This window comes from Festucalex cinctus, chromosome 4 (genome assembly GCF_051991245.1).
Source record: "Festucalex cinctus isolate MCC-2025b chromosome 4, RoL_Fcin_1.0, whole genome shotgun sequence".
Classification (NCBI taxonomy): Eukaryota; Metazoa; Chordata; class Actinopteri; order Syngnathiformes; family Syngnathidae; genus Festucalex; species Festucalex cinctus.
In genome coordinates, this window is record NC_135414.1 from 31,519,651 (window position 1) to 31,539,347 (window position 19,697).

At 37.7% G+C, this 19,697-nt stretch overlaps 1 protein-coding gene across 4 annotated transcripts in view; it reads right to left on the reverse strand.

Moving 5' to 3' along the window:
• The window catches only part of LOC144018125 (neural-cadherin), a 235,909-nt gene that overhangs the window by 95,216 nt on the left and 120,996 nt on the right, over positions 1-19,697 (reverse strand). For all 4 annotated transcript variants that reach the window (XM_077520292.1, XM_077520290.1, XM_077520293.1 and 1 more), the window contains exons 14-16: positions 18,303-18,430; positions 18,027-18,213; positions 11,364-11,507 (exon numbers count right to left, since the gene is read on the reverse strand). In XM_077520292.1, the coding sequence (XP_077376418.1) occupies positions 11,364-11,507; positions 18,027-18,213; positions 18,303-18,430 (459 nt within the window). The remainder of the gene's footprint in view (positions 1-11,363; positions 11,508-18,026; positions 18,214-18,302; positions 18,431-19,697) is intronic.

Here is a 19,697-nt window from a genome sequence, read left to right on the forward strand (position 1 = left end):
CCGGCGGGAAGCGCTCGTCTCCCAAGCTGTCGTCCGCTTGCCAATCGGCCGGCCGGTCACTCAGTGTTAATGGAGAACATTAGCGCGCGTTAGCGGGAGGAAGTGCAATCAGATAGCCGGCTGCACTTGCCAGACAAAAGGTGATTACTCCAACCTGGCGTGTGAAGAGCGGCTGGTGATGAGAAATCCATGGAAAGTTTATCTTTCTTGCCTGATTGTGGGAAACCCTCGAGGAACAACCACTACAACTTTTTTTTTTTTAATGGTACGACAAAAGTTTAAAAAAAAAAAAAAAAAAAAAAAAAAAAGTAATATGAATGCTATAATCTAACTAGCTTAAGTGCAATTTCTGTTGAAATTGCGCTGGAATGCTGAAAGCTGAATGCTAAGATTTGAATGCATGTGGAATGCTAATGAAGGAAATCAAGAGACAAATTATGACCTCCCGATTACTGGACAATGCACTTTACCAACTGTGCCACCGAGCAGGATCAGACAGCTGGTAATGATGGTAAGTTTTATGTACGGAAGTGGGCGTGGAAAGTGTACTTAGAAAAAGTTCAATGTCTGTCCCATTGAAAATGAATGGGGAAAAGTTGATATTAAACGTTAAATTTAGCAAATACTGTAAGTAATGTGGAATCAGACGATATATATCCCAAGAGGTGTGAATTTTTGAAGTTCGTTGAAATTTGAACCGTGTAAATTGGAAGTATTATGTGAGAGTAATGTGGCAAAAAAGTGTGGAGAATAAAAATCACAATAACAATATGTGGGAATGCTGAATTCCCACGATAAAGTTTGGCTACCAATTGATATGTTACAAGAGCGATTGACTGATTCAAACCAAAATGGCTGACTTCCTGTGTCTTTTCTTTAAAACGATGATTTGTTTTGACCAAACAATAATAAGAGCACCTTTTGGTAAGCACTGAACAAACTCTGTTGAACGAGTTGAGAGTGAAAGACCCAAAAAGAAAATGGCTGCTTCGGACCAAAATGGCCAACTTCCCATCTTTTTGGGCATGTATTGTTGAGGCTTTTTTTTTGTTTGAAACAATTCATAATAGAGACGCCTACCAGATTTCATGTTGTTATATGAGACTGGCTTCGAGGGCTGAATTTTCAAAACAGGTCAAATAATTTGGGAGAGGTGCTAAAACAAGTCAATTACCCTCGCAAAAATTGGGAAAACCTTGAATATGGCAAAGCCCTAAAATTGTGATTTATTTGTCCAAAGAACAGCAAACTATTTGACAGAATCATGAACTTGTTTGCCGTTGCCAAAATGTATTTGAAAAGGATCAACAAAATCCGCAATGTCATCTTTGTGCTGACTTATTCGAGATCCGCATTTTATGGCAAATCATCAAACTTTCCCGCCCACGCTCTGCCCATAATTAATCACGGAAGACGCAAATTCTCACCATTTGTCATCATTAATCTGTCTAGTATGTACATGATGGAAATCTTTGGCCAATCTGATAAAATCGTGAGGATAAATCCATCTTTCAAGGACCAACATGAACCAAAGGCAGACTTTCCTCTCCCTATTTTTTTTTTTTTTTTTTTGTCAGTCTCCTCCTGATAGATATGCCAAGTGTCATGAGTCATGTTGCTCGAATAAATTGGCTGGGTTGAACTTTCAAACAATACTACCGAGTCGTTTCAGCTGCATAATTTGTTGTCGTAGTTGTTGTTGAGAATGCGCTCAAAATGTTGACTTCTGTTTACCCAACAGCAAAAAATCGCTGCCTTTTGGGAACTAACTGTTTCAACTGATGATTTGCTTACAATTGAATTCAATCTTTACTTTGCCATTGAATGACCACCGGAAGTGGCTAACGTGAGCCTGAAATGCAGTAAACCAAAATGACAGACTTTCTGTGGTATAATTCCTTGTAGGTTTGCTCGTGTCCACCAAATTTCCCGTTGCTAAGTGAAACGCGGCTTCAAAGGCTGAACTGTCAAATATTTTGATCCAACGATTAGACCGTACCTGACATTCATCACCAAAAGTGGCAAATAAAAAAATATCCCTCATTGATCATTTTATGAACAACATTTGATATAAAATCTCATTTTGCGGCTCATTTCCACTTTATAATTTAACTTGAAACACATTTCGAACTGTTTTCAGTGTGTTTTCATCCAGGGTCGATCAGTAAAATATTTTTCTGCATAAATTAGAGCAAATATTTCACCTCTCGCTTGTATCAAAAGGAGCAAATAGTGAATGTAAAGATTTGACTGCACTTCACAAGGTCTGCTTGCCTTTCAGGCACCAATGTCCAATCACGATGGCCTTTTTTTTTTTTTTTTTTTTTTTTTCCCGAGACCACAAAAACGTGCATCGTGACGAATGACGATGACGTGTAATTCGACTGCACTAGCATAGTTGAGAGGTGCATTTTTTGCCCCTCCCCCACTTTTACAACCATTAAAACAATTGATGCCTTTTTAACACGTCGTAACACGTTTTTTTGTTTTTTGTTTTTTCCCCGAGCTGCCCTTGAATGCATAATAAACAGTCACCTCGCACACAATCCATCAAGCAGACAGCGGATGAGACAGACGTACGCTGGAAAAATGTTGAGCGGATCGGTCTGCAAAGAGGCAAAAAAAAAAAAATAGACTAGACTAGACGAGACTAAAACCCTCATTAATAAACAATAACTGGGACTAAGTCAGTATGCAAATCTCTGGACATTTTAGTTCATGAACAAAAAAAAAACGAGATGAAAATGATTTTGATGATTTTGGAAAGTCTCGTCTCTGCTAATCGGACACTGTGACGATGTCATGTGACCCATAGTGACACGCCCCCTTTCAGATCTGCAGTTAACGAGTGCAACATGCACAAAGACAGGTGGTGGATTCACGGTGAAAGGTTAAAAAATAAAAATAAAAAAAAAGTTAATTATAGTTATAACATAACCTTAATCCAACGGCTACAACGTTCTAACAATAATGTTAATCTGACCGCTAACTAATGCTGGCTAACTTACTAGCTTGTAACATGGAGCCATAGTAGCCATTGTGTGCCAAGTTGCTTTTTACAAAAAAAAAAAAGAAAAAAAAAAGATGAGTTTGTTGGCTGACTCATTAGTTCGATCATTTTAGCTAGCTTTAGTTAGTTTCTTATTTAGTTAGACGGGTTCCTTGACTATTGATTGGTAGTCTGACTTTTCTTTTTTGCAATAGCTGAAAGCATTGCAACATTTTGACTTGTACTTTTAATTTCTTGCGACGTCTTCACAGCTTCATCACAACTTGCATTTTTGAATTCACATTTCCTCCAAAGTGTGTTTTACACCAATCAACTGCGTGCAATTAGGCACAACGCTAATGTCAGCAGCTCAGTGAGTTGCTCCCCGCTGTTCTTTGGGGAGGGGGGGGGGGGGGGGGGGCTTGACGTGCGTGTGAGTGGAAGGAGGAACCCCCCCGAAGACGCGCCAAGATTGGAAGTGTTGCGCGCTTCTAATCCGCCTCATTTTGTAGCGTGTGCCTGTTTGGCTTTCTAAACGAGCCGTCGGGGGAAACGTACGCTCGCAACCTCTCCACTTCTGTGCACGTGGTTTTTGGTTTTCCTAATTGTCTGCGCGGCTTGAATATTTGCAAATAACTGCGAGGAGCTCAAGGACGACTGCCACCAAGGGATGCTGTGGTCCAAACAAACAAAATCAAATAAATGTTTTTTTTTTGTTTTGTTCCTTCTCATCTCCCAGGTGGACTCATTTCTAAAGTCTTTTCATTTCCCTTGACAACACGTTTTTTATGCCACACGCACACTCGTGCAATTTATGACAACTATGTGAATTACTTCGTGAAGTTTTTTTAAATTTTTTTATACAATGTATACACAATAATAAGTGCGCCCGATTGTAACTAAATCACACATTCATAAATGCAGGTCGATTTATTTCAAGTTCTGTGAATGACCGGCATTCACTTTTCATCTTCTGGTATCAGGAAATGAGGATAAGAAAAATCTCATCAAAACTCTTTTTGTGTCTATGCTTTGTACATGTTTTCAAATGTATTGTATTGCGTTCATCGTGTGTTGAACTATGATATGCAGTTTAATGTAGTTTATTGTTAAAACACCTCCAGCTCCTTCTCTTCATAACATGCATTCATATTAAGCATGCTTAGTATGAACGTGTGAAACATGACGTACAGTAAAATGCTCATCGCAATTTTGTAATTAAAATAATCTCCAACTTCAAAGGCCAATTAATTCCCTTCCCAATCTTGCCCAACGTCAAACAAAAACTTCTGAACTTCTAAGAACAAGCAAATATGAACTCGCTAAAGGCCTCGCCGGTGTCGGTATGCGCCGTATAATTCATGTATCGATCCATAACCACAACCACAAGGTTGGTGGCAGTCGTGAGTAAAAAAAAAAAAAAAGTGACAAACTGCATAAAGATCCTTTAATTGTACATGAAAAATTACGTTAAGCGTCGAGCTGCCAATGTGGAGGAAACATTTTGGCTGGCAAGTATTTTCGAACATACTCGCAAATATCTTCCAACGTACTTGTAGGCTACATGCTACAAAGTTAGCATACCTTCCCATAATGCCACGGGGGATTATTTGCGCATGCGCGAGCAAAAAAATACGCCAGACATAATAAATCGTAAAAGTTGTGAATAAACATTGTTTTTTGTCTACTTACTTCAAACATAATCGTAAATATGTTCGAACATAATCGCAAATATGTTCAAACGTAGTCGCAAATATGTTCAAACATATTTGCGATTATGTTCGAACGTATTTGCAAGTATGTTCGAACATATTTGTGAGTATGTTTGAACATATTTGCGAGTATGTTGGAGCATATTTGCAATTATGTTCAAACGTAGTCGCAAATATGTTCAAACATATTTGCGAGTATGTTCGAACGTATTTGCGAGTATGTTCGAGCATATTTGCGATTATGTTCGAACGTATTTGCAAGTATGTTCGAACATATTTGTGAGTATGTTTGAACATATTTGCGAGTATGTTGGAGCATATTTGCAATTATGTTCGAACGTATTTGCAAGAATGTTCGAACATATTTGCGACTACGTTTGAACATATTTGCGAGTATGTTCGAACGTATTTGCGAATATGTTCAAACATATTTGCGAGTATGTTCGAACGTATTTGCGAGTATGTTGGAGCATATTTGCGAGTATGTTCGAACGTATTTGCAAGTATTTGCGAGTGTTCGAACATATTTGCGAGTATGTTCGAACGTATTTGCAAGTATTTGCGAGTGTTCGAACATATTTGCGAGTATGTTCGAACATATTTGTGAGTATGTTCGAACGTATTTGCGAGTATGTTCGAACATATTTGTGAGTATGTTTGAACATATTTGCGAGTATGTTCGAACATATTTGTGAGTATGTTCGAACGTATTTGCGAGTATGTTCGAACATATTTGTGAGTATGTTCGAACGTATTTGCGAGTGTTCGAACATATTTGCGAGTATGTTCGAACATATTTGCGAGTATGTTCGAACATATTTGTGAGTATGTTCGAACGTATTTGCGAGTGTTCGAACATATTTGTGAGTATGTTCGAACGTATTTGCGAGTGTTCGAACATATTTGCGAGTATGTTCGAACATATTTGTGAGTATGTTTGAACATATTTGTGAGTATGTTCGAACGTATTTGCGAGTATGTTCGAACGTATTTGCGAGTAGGTTCGAACGTATTTGCAAGTATGTTCGAACATATTTGTGAGTATGTTTGAACATATTTGTGAGTATGTTCGAACGTATTTGCGAGTATGTTCGAACATATTTGTGAGTATGTTCGAACGTATTTGCGAGTGTTCGAACATATTTGCAAGTATTTGCGAGTGTTCGAACATATTTGCGAGTATGTTCGAACATATTTGTGAGTATGTTCGAACGTATTTGCGAGTGTTCGAACATATTTGCAAGTATTTGCGAGTGTTCGAACATATTTGCGAGTATGTTCGAACATATTTGCGAGTATGTTCGAACATATTTGCGAGTATGTTCGAACATATTTGCGAGTATGTTCGAACGTATTTGCGAGTATGTTCGAACATATTTGTGAGTATGTTCGAACGTATTTGCGAGTGTTCGAACATATTTGCGAGTATGTTCGAACATATTTGCGAGTATGTTCGAACATATTTGTGAGTATGTTCGAACGTATTTGCGAGTGTTCGAACATATTTGCAAGTATTTGCGAGTGTTCGAACATATTTGCGAGTATGTTCGAACATATTTGTGAGTATGTTTGAACATATTTGCGAGTATGTTCGAACATATTTGTGAGTATGTTCGAACGTATTTGCGAGTATGTTCGAACATATTTGTGAGTATGTTCGAACGTATTTGCGAGTGTTCGAACATATTTGCGAGTATGTTCGAACATATTTGCGAGTATGTTCGAACATATTTGTGAGTATGTTCGAACGTATTTGCGAGTGTTCGAACATATTTGTGAGTATGTTCGAACGTATTTGCGAGTGTTCGAACATATTTGCGAGTATGTTCGAACATATTTGTGAGTATGTTTGAACATATTTGTGAGTATGTTCGAACGTATTTGCGAGTAGGTTCGAACGTATTTGCGAGTAGGTTCGAACGTATTTGCAAGTATGTTCGAACATATTTGTGAGTATGTTTGAACATATTTGTGAGTATGTTCGAACGTATTTGCGAGTATGTTCGAACATATTTGTGAGTATGTTCGAACGTATTTGCGAGTGTTCGAACATATTTGCGAGTATGTTCGAACATATTTGTGAGTATGTTTGAACATATTTGTGAGTATGTTCGAACGTATTTGCGAGTATGTTCGAACGTATTTGCGAGTAGGTTCGAACGTATTTGCAAGTATGTTCGAACATATTTACGAGTATGTATGAACATATTTGCGAGTATGTTTGAACGTATTTGCGAGTATGTTTGAACGTATTTGTGAGTATGTTTGAACATATTTGTGAGTATGTTCGAACGTATTTGCGAGTGTTCGAACATATTTGCGAGTATGTTCGAACATATTTGTGAGTATGTTTGAACATATTTGTGAGTATGTTCGAACGTATTTGCGAGTATGTTCGAACGTATTTGCGAGTAGGTTCGAACGTATTTGCAAGTATGTTCGAACATATTTACGAGTATGTATGAACATATTTGCGAGTATGTTTGAACGTATTTGCGAGTATGTTTGAACGTATTTGTGAGTATGTTTGAACATATTTGCGAGTATCTTCCAACATACTCGCCAGCCAAAAATGTTTACTCCACATTGGCAGCTTTACGCTTCTGTAAAAAATAATGAAGTCACCACATTAATTATAGACAAAATATTCACTTTTTACTGCTGAAAATGGCTCAATGAGTCAAGTACCCCTTTAAGATAAACGTGTTTTGTTTATTTTCTATTGTTTAATTTGTATGTTTATATGTTCAATAAAGCTAACCAACCAACAAACCCAACGTCAATTATATTCCCCTCACCATAACCACCTTCAGCATCCCTAATCCGTAAAGCGTACACCAAAACAACATTTCCGCACAGCCCCGTCACCCGTAACCACCCAACCGTAACCTTAACCTTGAGATTGGCCGAGACTGAGGCGAAGCCATCTTGGTTTCCATAATGTAATCTTCCTGCATTTTGCCGAGTGCAGTAAAGTAAGATCTCGTTTGTCCGCAGGTGTTTTTGGACCGACTCTGGCCAGCACGGAGGCTACATAACGAGACCTTTTTTGAGTGCGAGTATCGACTGGCTCTGGCATTTAACGAGACTCCACTTGTTTACGGAGAGAATTTATTCCAGCTTTTTGCCAACCAACAAACAACTGGAGGAGGAGAAAAAACAAAAAAAGAAAACGACTCACTGGCAGCAGTGGGAAGGAGCTCGCGGGCTCTGCCTGACTCTGTGAAATTTGATCGATTTTACTGATAATGACGTCCCAAGTGGGGGGCTAGCCTTTTTAGTCCAATACAGATGTTCAATTTCTGCGCTTGTGCTGCAAACTTGCCACATTTGCATCTTAATGAGCATTTAATATGCCAAAAAAAAAAAAAAAAAAATCATAGACAAGCAGTCTTGACATTCTCGGTATTTGTTGAAATCATCATTAACTTTGGCTTTTTTTGCTTTGCAAAAAGGAATTTAGTGGTGGCAGGTGCCCAACTATGTACTTATAAGGTCGTCCTCTCCATTACGCTAATGATGATAATGGCGACAATTACCATCAAGGTCACTCGTTTTCCAGGCGGAGGATCAAGCAGGACGCCGTTTGATTCCCCATTTAAGACTCCCACTTGACCGCCAGTGTGATAAAGACTCGACAGGTTCCGGGAGGGAAAAAACTTGAGAATAAAGTTGTAATTTTACAATACAGTACATGTTCTTCTTTAAAACAATATCATTATTAGGGGTGTGAATTGCCTAGTATCTGATAATCGCTACCGATTAATCCCGATACGAATTTAAAAGTCGATTGTTGCGATTTATTTTTTTATTTTTTTACTCACGTTTAGAAAATACTAATCAGTAAACTTGTACACGTATGCTGTAAGATTTGTACGAAAATGTACAACCCTCCTTAACAAACAGCTTGTAATCGGTTTCATGTTTGAACAGCGTTGAAATAAAATATTAATGTTCCATTAGTCTAACATTCTTCCATGCTTTAAAATGTGAACCCTAAGCAAAATATTTTGTTGAATATTTTTCCATCAACAATGAATCTTTAAAAATCGATTCGGCCACCTATTGAATCGATTTGAGAATTGCACTCTGTAATATCGTGACATATTGCCGAATCAATTTTTTTTTTTTTTAACAACCCGAATAATTTTAACTAAATTCTCATATTTTATGTTTAATTTCCCCCCAAAAGAAAACGTTTTTCTTGTAATATTAGACTTTTGTTTTGGAAATAAAAACGATTCCTGTAATATGGTTTTACCTTTTCTTAAAAAGAACAAAACTTTTTCTTTCTTAAATAAAAATAACATTCTTGTAAGATTAGTACTTGTTTATGAAAAAAAATCTATATTATAAAATATGATTTTCTACTGTATTTTACTACTACTGCTTTAAACTTTTGTCTCAAAAGATGACTTTTTTTCTGAAAAGTAAACATTTTCTGATGACATTATGCTACTTAAAAAAAACAATTCTTAAAATATTTATATATTGTATGCAGTATATTATATGTATATAATATATATTAATAGTATTATGCATTTATTCCTTCGCCTACTTCTTGTTATTAATTTACTGATGTAAAATGTATTTAATTGTATAAAAAAAATTGTATACAATTTTTTTTTCTTTGTTCTAGTTTTTCTTATCTTGTTCTTTACTGCTTGTGCTTTATAAATAAAGTTGAGTTGAGTTATGCCACGTTTTCTAAAAAAAAAAAAAAAAAAAGAATACTTCATTTCTGTAAGACAATTACGTTATCCTTGACAGAAAATAAAACTTTATTGTATATATTGAGCATGCTATTGTAAATAAATACTTAAATAGATAAAATAAGAATTGAGTTCTGCTTGATATCACTTCTGTTGCAAAACCACATAAATGGAGTTTTTCCCACTCGAGTTTTGTGCGCACAGCGAAGAAAATCCCCAAAAGTCCAACTGGTGCTCAAGCGCAATTACGAGCTCGTCAGTGGACAGTGACAAGACGCTAATGGCGCAAATTAACATTTGGACAACCCCGCCGGGCCGGGCCGAAGGAAAAGCGGGCGGGCGGGTTAGCCCGAGTTGTAAAAACGCCGACATTATTATTATTATTATTATTATACGCTCCATCTTTTCATAATTCCAAAGATGTCAGACGAGGAGTGGCGTCGCGTGGCTCAACCCTCACAGCAATCATTTGGCCGGGTTGGGTTTTAAATCTTGGCGACATAACGAGGACACTTAATTAGAACTTTATTACAGGCAGGTGGATTGAAAAAGGTCAGACGCTTGTGGGATTTGTAATATTGCAAAATTGAACCCTTTTCAACTGCTGATTTCCTTCTTGGCTCCGGGAACTGGCGCAGGCTGAAAAGAAGCGATCGCTTCAGGAAGTGCATCGCATCACACGTGCTACAATCCAATATAGAAACTGGATTGACAAAATTCGTATATTGATTGGTACTGACTGATATTGAACGTGTATGTACACACGCCATATTCACACCATGCATAACGTACCTCATCTTATTTCATAGATGCAGATACATCTAATTTGCAATATCTGCATCTTATTTAATGGTTATGTATCATTGAAGTTGAATTTGCGTCATACTGAATGAACCGTGTTGATTGGATATTTACTGTATGGCTCGTGTATGAACCCTATTCATATATGTGATGTCTATACACCATATTAGCATCTGCGTACATCACCTCTAATGTACCATGACCTCATTCACTCCCAGCCATTCTCACTCAAGCGGCAATTAGCATTACAATATAGCTAAGTTTCATAATTATTCAAAATTGGCAAAAAGAGAGCTTGTTGCAACATGGCCCTGGCTGATCTCTTATACTCTTTTTTTTGTAACAACTACCATTGCTTTAAGCCACCTCTTCATGTCAGAAGCTGCATCAAAGCCTTCTGTATGCACTTGCATGAAAAAATAAAATGTGTAAATAGGTTTTTGGGATCGAAGGACAAAGTATAACGAAAACGTATTTACACGTCTTTGGGTTAGAATGAGTTAAGCACCTTGTATATACAATATTTGCATTATATATAGCATACACAAATCATTTATGTGTAATATAGCATATTTACTTCATAATGTGAATGAAAGAGCCCGCAATATTTGCATTATAGTTAATGAACCATGTTTGTATGTAATGATTACCATACCATTACCGTACCATATTTATATTTGTGTCTCTACACCTCTAATGCACCTCTAATGTACCACATTATCCTTACAATGAATAGTTGCAGGCACATACCACTCGTGTACCATATTCTCGTCACATTTGAAGCACTTACAATGTGCCGTATTTGCATAAAATTAAAGTACCTATAATGTAACATATTGATTTAAACAGTTTACGTATGTGTAGTGTACCATTCCTTGAATGTACCAGTCATTTACATTACACTTATAATATACTTGATGTACTGCATATATGATGTAACATTTATATATTGTCTATATAATTTAATGCAACTATAATGCACCATATTTCTATTGTTTTTCATGTACCATAATGAATGTTTTTGTACCTTTGATGTATCTCTCATTTACATCATATTTAATGTGTCTCAAATATATTCCTTTATTTGCACTGTTCTAATGTCCCATATGGAGTGCAATGTCGACGTCATGCGGCGTTTGCAGGGGGCACCTTCGTCTCCGTCGTTGGCGCTGACGGTGAGGACGGCAAATCCCACGTCGGCGTCCTCGTCGGCGTCCACCTCGTACGCGGCCTGCGCGAAAGCCGGCTTGTTGTCGTTCACGTCGCTGATGAACACGCGCACGTACGCCGTGTCTGGCGGCAACAACAGCAACAACAACAACCACTTTAGTCTCAGAACATTACGACTTTTTTTTTTTTTTTTTTTTTTAAAGTATTTTCCCCTCTGAAAATAAAAACTGTTTGGACTTTATTTATTTATTTTTTTATTTATTTTTATTATTTCATAAATACAAGTTTAAATAAAATCTTTTAAAAAAATCTAATCAAATTTTAAAAATGTTATTCCTGTAATATTCTCCACTGTTACACACACACACACATATATATATATATATATATATATATATATATATATATATATATATATATATATATATGGGCATGATGTTTTATAGCATTATGCATTTTTGCCCCCATTTTTTTTTTTTTGAAAAACTTTAATCTTTAAAAACTATGACATCACAACCGTTTCTTATTTTTTTTCTCTTATTAAAAAATATTTTAATTGGTCAAATTTTCTTTTAAAATTTAATTCAAAATATTAAATAAATCTATATTTATTCCCATAATAGTGAAAAATAGGTATATTTTTCTGGAAAAATTGAAAAACTGTCTAAAAAAAACCCCACTGTTTTTATTTATTTATTTATTTATTTATTTTTTAAAATGACGCTGTTCTTTTTTGAGGAAGAAAATAAATGTATTTAAATTTATAATATCATGCATTTTTCCCCCCAATTTTTTTTTGAAAATTATGCAACTTTATTCTATTACTAATATGACATCATAACCGTTTCTTATTTTTGTTCTCTTCTTAAAAAATGTTTTAGTCAAATTTTCTTTTAAAAACTGAATTAAAAATATTAAATAAATATATATTTATTTCCATAATAGTGAAAAATAGTCATCTTTTTCTGAAAAAAAAATTGTCCAACTTCAGTCTATAAAAAACATTGGAAACAAATGCAAATGTTTTCCTCATGTTCCTCAACAACCTTACGTTGACCTCACTAATGAAGATGCTCTCTTCGTACGTCGCGTCTGCGAGTAGCAAAGACGCACCAACAAAAACAAGAAACGCTTCCTAAAGACAGAGCGCCAAAGATGCTATTATAAGCGCGTGGTTGTGCCTATTCTGTCACCTCGCACATCTGTCGCTTTGCAGCCACAACACAAAATAGTCGCAAATGTGTTCACCCACGCTGACGCGCACCAAAATAACTCAAAACCGTCCTCCCATGCGTTTCCCGACACTTGTCTGTTGAGGAAAACAGACTCGCAATTTCCAGGTTCAAACTCCTTCCCACGTCAAACATTATTAGTAGCTCTTATTTTTTAATTGCCAAACTGTGGTTAAATCAAATTGGGAGCATTACGTTTTGACTAGTACAAAAAGCTTATGTGTTACTGTAGGTAGTAGAAAGTGTGTCACGACACAAATGACATGTAAAAAAAATAAAATAATTTTTTTTTTAAAAAGCCAGTGAAGTTCAACTTAAGCATTTGGTGAGTCATCATCACTCATGGAACATTTTGTACTTGTATAACTGTCAATAATATATTATATATATATATATATATATATATATATATATATATATATATATATATGTTAGGGGTGTCAAAATTAGTGCGTTAATTTTGAGTTAATTTAAAGTTCTTTTTTCACGCCACTATTTTTTTAACACCCAATTAATTTTAACTTACTTATTTGGAAAGCCTGTACTGGGTGAATTCCAAATGTAACACAGCAGACAGGTCCACGTCAAAATCTAGATTTTTTTTTTTGTAATAATATGCATGTATTTGTTGGAGACTGGGTTCAAGTTATATTTTACAAATTAAAAAAATATGCAGAATTTCACACATTTTAAACATTAGATAGCTCACTCGTCTTTTTTACAGTACATCTTTTTTTATTTTAACTCAATTTTATGAATGATTATGAAATGACTGTATTAACGACTAAAATATGCAGCCATATTTCTATTGGTTCAACATTTTTGCCCCCACTTTTATGTTAACAAGAGTATGAAAACTTTGTAAAAAAAAATATTTCATTTAACATTTTATTGTACATTTAAAACGGGTATAAAATTTGTGATTAATCATAAGTTAACTGTGGAAGTCATGCGATTAATTATGATTAAAAATTGTAATCGCCTGACACCCCATATATATATATATATATATATATATATATATATATATATATATATATATATATATATATATATATATATATATATATATATATATATATATATATACACATATACAGCGTCGTCAAAGTCAACATTCTTCTTGACATATGTAAAATGAATCGGTCATCAGAAAACGACATCAAGTCGTTAAAAATAGAGAGAAAACTACATCAAGTAAAGTACTCAAGTACATTTACTAAGTATTTGTACTTTGTTACTTTCTCACCACTGCCTGTCCCCAGGGAGCGTGGATGAAAAACATCTAGCACGCTATCATCTGTTACAGAGCATAAAATAAGCAAATAAAGCCAAACTAAAAAAAAACATGGATCCTTGAAGCCGGGGGCGGAGCCGTGGTAGGCCCTCCTTTGATAACGCAACGGACGTGGCATCATTTGCACTCAGCGAGGAGGAGATCAATTATTGAAGGCACGGCGTGGCGAGATGGCGCGCAGCCGGCGAGCTCATTTGCAGCAACGAGATGATGTCGGAAGGGTGGCGAACGGGAGGATGAGCAAAAAGTTGCTGCTCACACTCCAAACATTCACACCACAAAGTGTAAACCACCTGTTAAGACCGTCGTTTTTGATACAACCGCTTTGGTTTGCGGCACTGAGGAAACAAAGAAACTGAGAAAAACGTTGCATACACCAGTGGGAAGAAGAATACTAACAAGCGCTACAGTGAGGAGACATTTTATTCAAGAGGAGACTAAAGTCATAAAAAATAGCAACAGCAAAGACAAAAAATCCGAAAAAAAGAAAAAAAAAGAATATAGGACAAAGATAAGGTCGAAACAAAACATCTTCGACATGGGAAAAAGACAGGTTTGATTCAACAACTTCTTTGTGATTTCAAGTTTGTTTGGTAATTGCTTTGTTCTATGTGAGACTGCCACCTACAGGACTGGAGTTGAACAGTGTACAATTTGCGGCTTAACCCACTGATTTCGTAACCTTGCTCTCGCAAGATGAATTCTCGCTGTTTTTGTGAGTCCACAAACTCGGGAGAATACATCTTGTACCGAGCCGGTTGATTGCCACCGATCCGAACCAGTTCGGACCAATCACGGAGCGACATTGTGTTTGGGGCGGGGCAGGCAACTGTGACCAAACCAGGAAGCCAGCGCCGACGGCGGGGGCAAACAAACAATCCTAATATGGACGAATGGACGCTGCAATTAATTAAGTATCTTCTCGCAGAATTACTCACCGTTTCCTTGTTGAATGTTGAACAGCGAGAGTCAAGTCCAGTCAAGTCAAGTTTATTAATATAGCCCTTAACTGCCATAGACGGAAAAAGACGTCAAATGATGCAATTATTTTTTTTTTGCTTCGACGAAAACGAAGACAACATTTTCATCCCTCGTCGTGATTGGTTAAAACAAACGTGTACAATGCCGCATCGTCCAATCAGCTCGAATTACTGCACAGGAAGTCCCGCCTTTCCCGTGCAAATTACTGTGGAGCGCAACCAGATGGATATTGCGGAGAACTCCTTTGAGTGAAGTGCAATATCAGTCCGGCTGTTGCCAGGTTACTGATTTCGGGCTAATCGAATTGAAACTGATTGAGAATGAATAGTAGGAATACATTCTTTGCTCAACAACGTATAATGACGGGCAGAACAATGAAATGTTTTTCCACAAGATGCCAAAAGAGCCAAATGTAAAAGTATTACACGACGTTAGTAGGGACGACTATCTGGTATAATTCAAGTTCGGGCACATCATAATGGTGTCATATTGTGAAAATAAAAATGGAATGTTTGAAAAAAAAAAAAATCCATTTTTTTTACAGTTAAAATGTCATAACGAGCAAGTATTTTGGACAAGACGTATGGTTGTTAGCGACCGTCATCTGTTTGCCATCTGGTATGGGGCCGACTCACCAGATGCGTAGCGTTACGCATGACAAACTTGGACCTCCTGCTAATTAAATGAAGGTTTTCTTAAAGTTCTTAACATTCTTGACGACATTGAGACTTTGCCTATTTTTTTTTTGCTGAGCGACGGACTTCAAGAAGATCCGAGGCTCGTCCACGACGCCTCGACCAAAAGCATATTCTCCGCCCGTCCTTGCCTTTCCTCAACACCTCTCTCCAAGCATCCGTCTGGCCGAGCATCTGCTCTCCTCCCGCACGCCGTCGGTCAGACCGAGGAGGCACGTATGCGCTTCATCTGTCGCCGTGGAAACAAATGGAGCCTTAAATGAACTGCAGCTGTCCAACCATCCGACAAAGATCCAAAAGATTTTCTCTTCACTCTGTTGCCCGGCAGCCGCCGTCTACTTGCTAAATGGCGCAGGTGGGAGTGAGTCACGTACGCGTACAAGTCATTAAGTCTTGGGTTTCACGTTTCAACAAAGTCCTGAGTTACTTAAACTCAAGCAAGTCAAGTTGAGTCAAATCGTTACTTGGGTTAAGCAAGTCAAGCCTTAGACGCAGCATACCCCACTCACAAAATTTGGCTTACGGGGATGAAATTGCAAGGACATTCACTTGTAGGCCTTTCTGTGACTCTTCCAGTCTCTCGTTGTTTTGTTCATTGTTGTTTTAGCTTGAAAGTACTCGTCGATGTCTACCAGGGATGCCAAGTCGGGTGACCAGGCACCCCGTTTTGAGCCTCGGGTCATACCTGCCGGCGGATTTCCCCAACCTCATCGTTTTGGCCCGATTTTTTACGGAGGTCCCGATTTTCCATGTGTAGTCAATCACGCAGTTTTCATCGCGATTCATTCGATAAACCCATTAAAAGGGAATATAGCTGTTAAATTCCTTCCAATTTACTTCCAAATTCACGTTTGTGTCCCAGTCGCATCCACATCTAATCGGTAGTAGACGTTGTCTTCCGACAGGAACTGCAACTACTTCCTGCTTCTGTGTCTAATGCTGCATTCGAGGATGGTCGAAAGTCTGACTTTTCGGAGTTCAAACCAGGAAGTGTGTACGGGAACGCCCCCTTGAACTCGGAAAATTCCACTTGCAAAGTCGGAAAAAAAGGACCCCAACTTCACCGACGGACTACAAGTGACGTCACTCTACAATGGCGACCCGTTTGGATACGCAGACCGTGAATGGTAAAACACAATTTACTTGAGTGTAAAACTAGATAGCTTTCTTCATTCATAAATATTGGACATAACTTCATGTATTTTAACGTACGTGACAGTATGCTGCAATCTCCCTGCCTGAAATTATACGGCGACGTACTAAACTGTATGGCATGCTTATGAAATAAGATAAAAACAATAAATGAAGCAAAATTACGAGAAGGCAACTGGGAAAAACCAACTCGGATATATCCGACTTCCGACGATCCTCGAATGCGGCATAAGAATCATGGGAAATGTAGTCCTACTGCTGCGGTCGCAAGTTTCCAATGCCAACGACATGGCCAGCTTCCAATAGCGACCAGAACCGAGCAAAAAAAAAAAAAGGTCAGATAATGATGAGTTCATTGACCTGTTTAGCGCTGCTGAAGTGTCAGTCAAGATAGCATTTAGCAAAACTGTTAGCACCCTAGTTTTTCATTTTGAAAATCACGTCATCCTGGTAAAAATCGTCGGTTTTGAGGTCCATACATCTGTTTTATTATGGTCACGCTTCAGTTCAAAGTCAGTGTCAAATGCCAAACAAAAGAACAGATTCAATCACTTCGCTACTCGCTGCTTGAAGTGCACGTGTGACAGTTTACGCTCAACACTTCCGACCAACGCTGCATTTTCACACTGACTGATTTTAGCGTTTTTATTTGTTTGTGTTTTCAGGCTACAAAACACGGTTGTCGAGCCAAAACTACGCCCTTATCATTCTGCAGAGTTCTAAAAGCAACAGGCGGTGCGATAACACCTTACCCTCAGGATATTTTAGCCAACCAGAAGCCTGACCTGAAAAAAAACAAAAGCCTTTTGAACAAATCTCCCTTCCTCTGCAGGTTATAACAAAGAGCGATAGTAAAAGCAAACTGTTGTACTTGGATTGACAACATTCACATCATCTGCCGGTGAAGCTTCCAAACTACGACTTCTGTCACATTAACACAAAAAATGCACAATACATTACGGTTTGTTTCCCCACTTGGAGCATCTACAAATGTTGGAGCCAAACCATTAGTGGTTCTCTTTATTTTCAACAAGGCAAACGATGAGTCAATGCATTTTTTATATTTTAAGCAAAGTACATCAGGGAGTTTTTTTTCTCTCTCTCTCTCTCTCAAAAAGCCTTCAAAGTGTCTGACAGACTGCGTACTTAAAAGTTTTTGAAGCCCATTCAAAGCCAATTAGCGTGTTTAAATATGCTTTGATCCTTGACTTTGCTTTGCCGCTAATGTATTAGGCCGTGACAAACCATTAAATCACACAATTATGTAGCAAGGAAGAGTTCTTACCAGAGTTGGGCTGTCCGTGTTTGCCGGGCCTCGCCGATTCCCAGCCGTCCACCGACTGCACCTCCAACAGGTAGGAACTTTTGGTCTCGCGGTCAAAAACGGTCTGCGTGTAGATGAAACCCAGCTCGGGGTCGATGCGGAAATACTGGTGGTCTCCGCTCCGATCCTCAAGCAGCGAGTAGGCGATCTACAAGATGCCGTTTACAAACAAACGACTCCATTTATAATCTGCGTATTTCTTTTTAGTAGTAGACGTGTGTGAACGCGTGGTTTCACCTTCCCGTTGAGGCCCAAGTCCAGGTCGTTGGCGGACACCTGAAACACCAAAGTTCCCGATTGGGCACCCTCGGTCACTGAGGCCTCGTAGATGGAGGACGTAAAAAAGGGGACGTTGTCATTCACGTCTGGAAACGGGGCAGACGGAACTTCGGTTAGATTTGAAGTACATATATCTGCACACGTTTTGGTCAGATTGGGATTATGGATGAGGGTTAGAGGCTATGGTTAGTGATTGCGGGTTATTGGGTCAGCGTAAGGGGCAAGGATTAGGTGTTGGGTTCAGGGTCTATGTTACAGATACGGACTTGAGTTTCGGATTTAGGAGTGAAGGCTTGAAGTTGGACACTCGGTTAAGTGTTAAGGGACTTGGGTAAGGGGCAACGATTAAGAGGTGACCACCATGCATGAAGACAAGATTATTTCTTATCCTTAATATACGTTATATCATCAGTGTCAGGCAGAATCCTTGGACGTCCAAATATGGCTAATTTCACTTTTTATTTTTCTGCCAATCCATATGATTGCCTGTTCCCAAATTACCTGTTATTTTGTATCCATTGGTAACCAATTTAAAGTGTTCAAATAGATTGAGAACAAATCTCACGCAAGTGTTTGTAGAACTCCGCCCCCTTCCCACACTCCGTGGGAGCTGTGCAGCATGATGCTTCCTCAAGACAAAGTCTGGATATTTTTTATAAAGGAAACTGGACTGTAATGGCAAATTTGCTCTATATGATTTATTTGGTTGCTCCTAAACTATGAGATGAAATTTTCAAAAATCATTTCCAGTTGAATATAGGAAACTTTTCTGCACTTGTGTCCACAACCAGCCGCACATGGTAACAGTAATCGGTTTTGAAGCACAGACTGAAGTGGACAGCTGCCGCCATACAACATAATTTACAACACACATTTCCGATTCTTAACTCATTCACTCCGAGCAACCATTTTCACTGTTTTCACATTTTTGGCTGTTTTACGGGATTTGGACTGATTTTGCAAGGCCCAAAGAATATTGTCTTCTGTTGCTATAAAAATATGGAACTTAACAAAAGCAAGATAAGAGTCTCTTCTTTCACCAGGGGAAAAAAAAAGTATGTTTGTATCTGTTTCCGTTTTGCAGCAATTAGCATTAGAATATAGCTACGTTGCATCAATATTCACATTCCCGTTGAAAACAATGGCAAAAAGATCTTGTTGCAACATGGCCCTGGCTGATCTCTAATTCTCTGCTGCCACCTGCTGACAATTTTTTGAAATAACTACCAGTGCTTTAAGCCACCTCTTCATGTCCGAAGCTGCATCGAAGCCTTCTGTATGCTTTTGCATAATATATATATATATATATATATATATATATATATATATATATATATATATATATATATATTT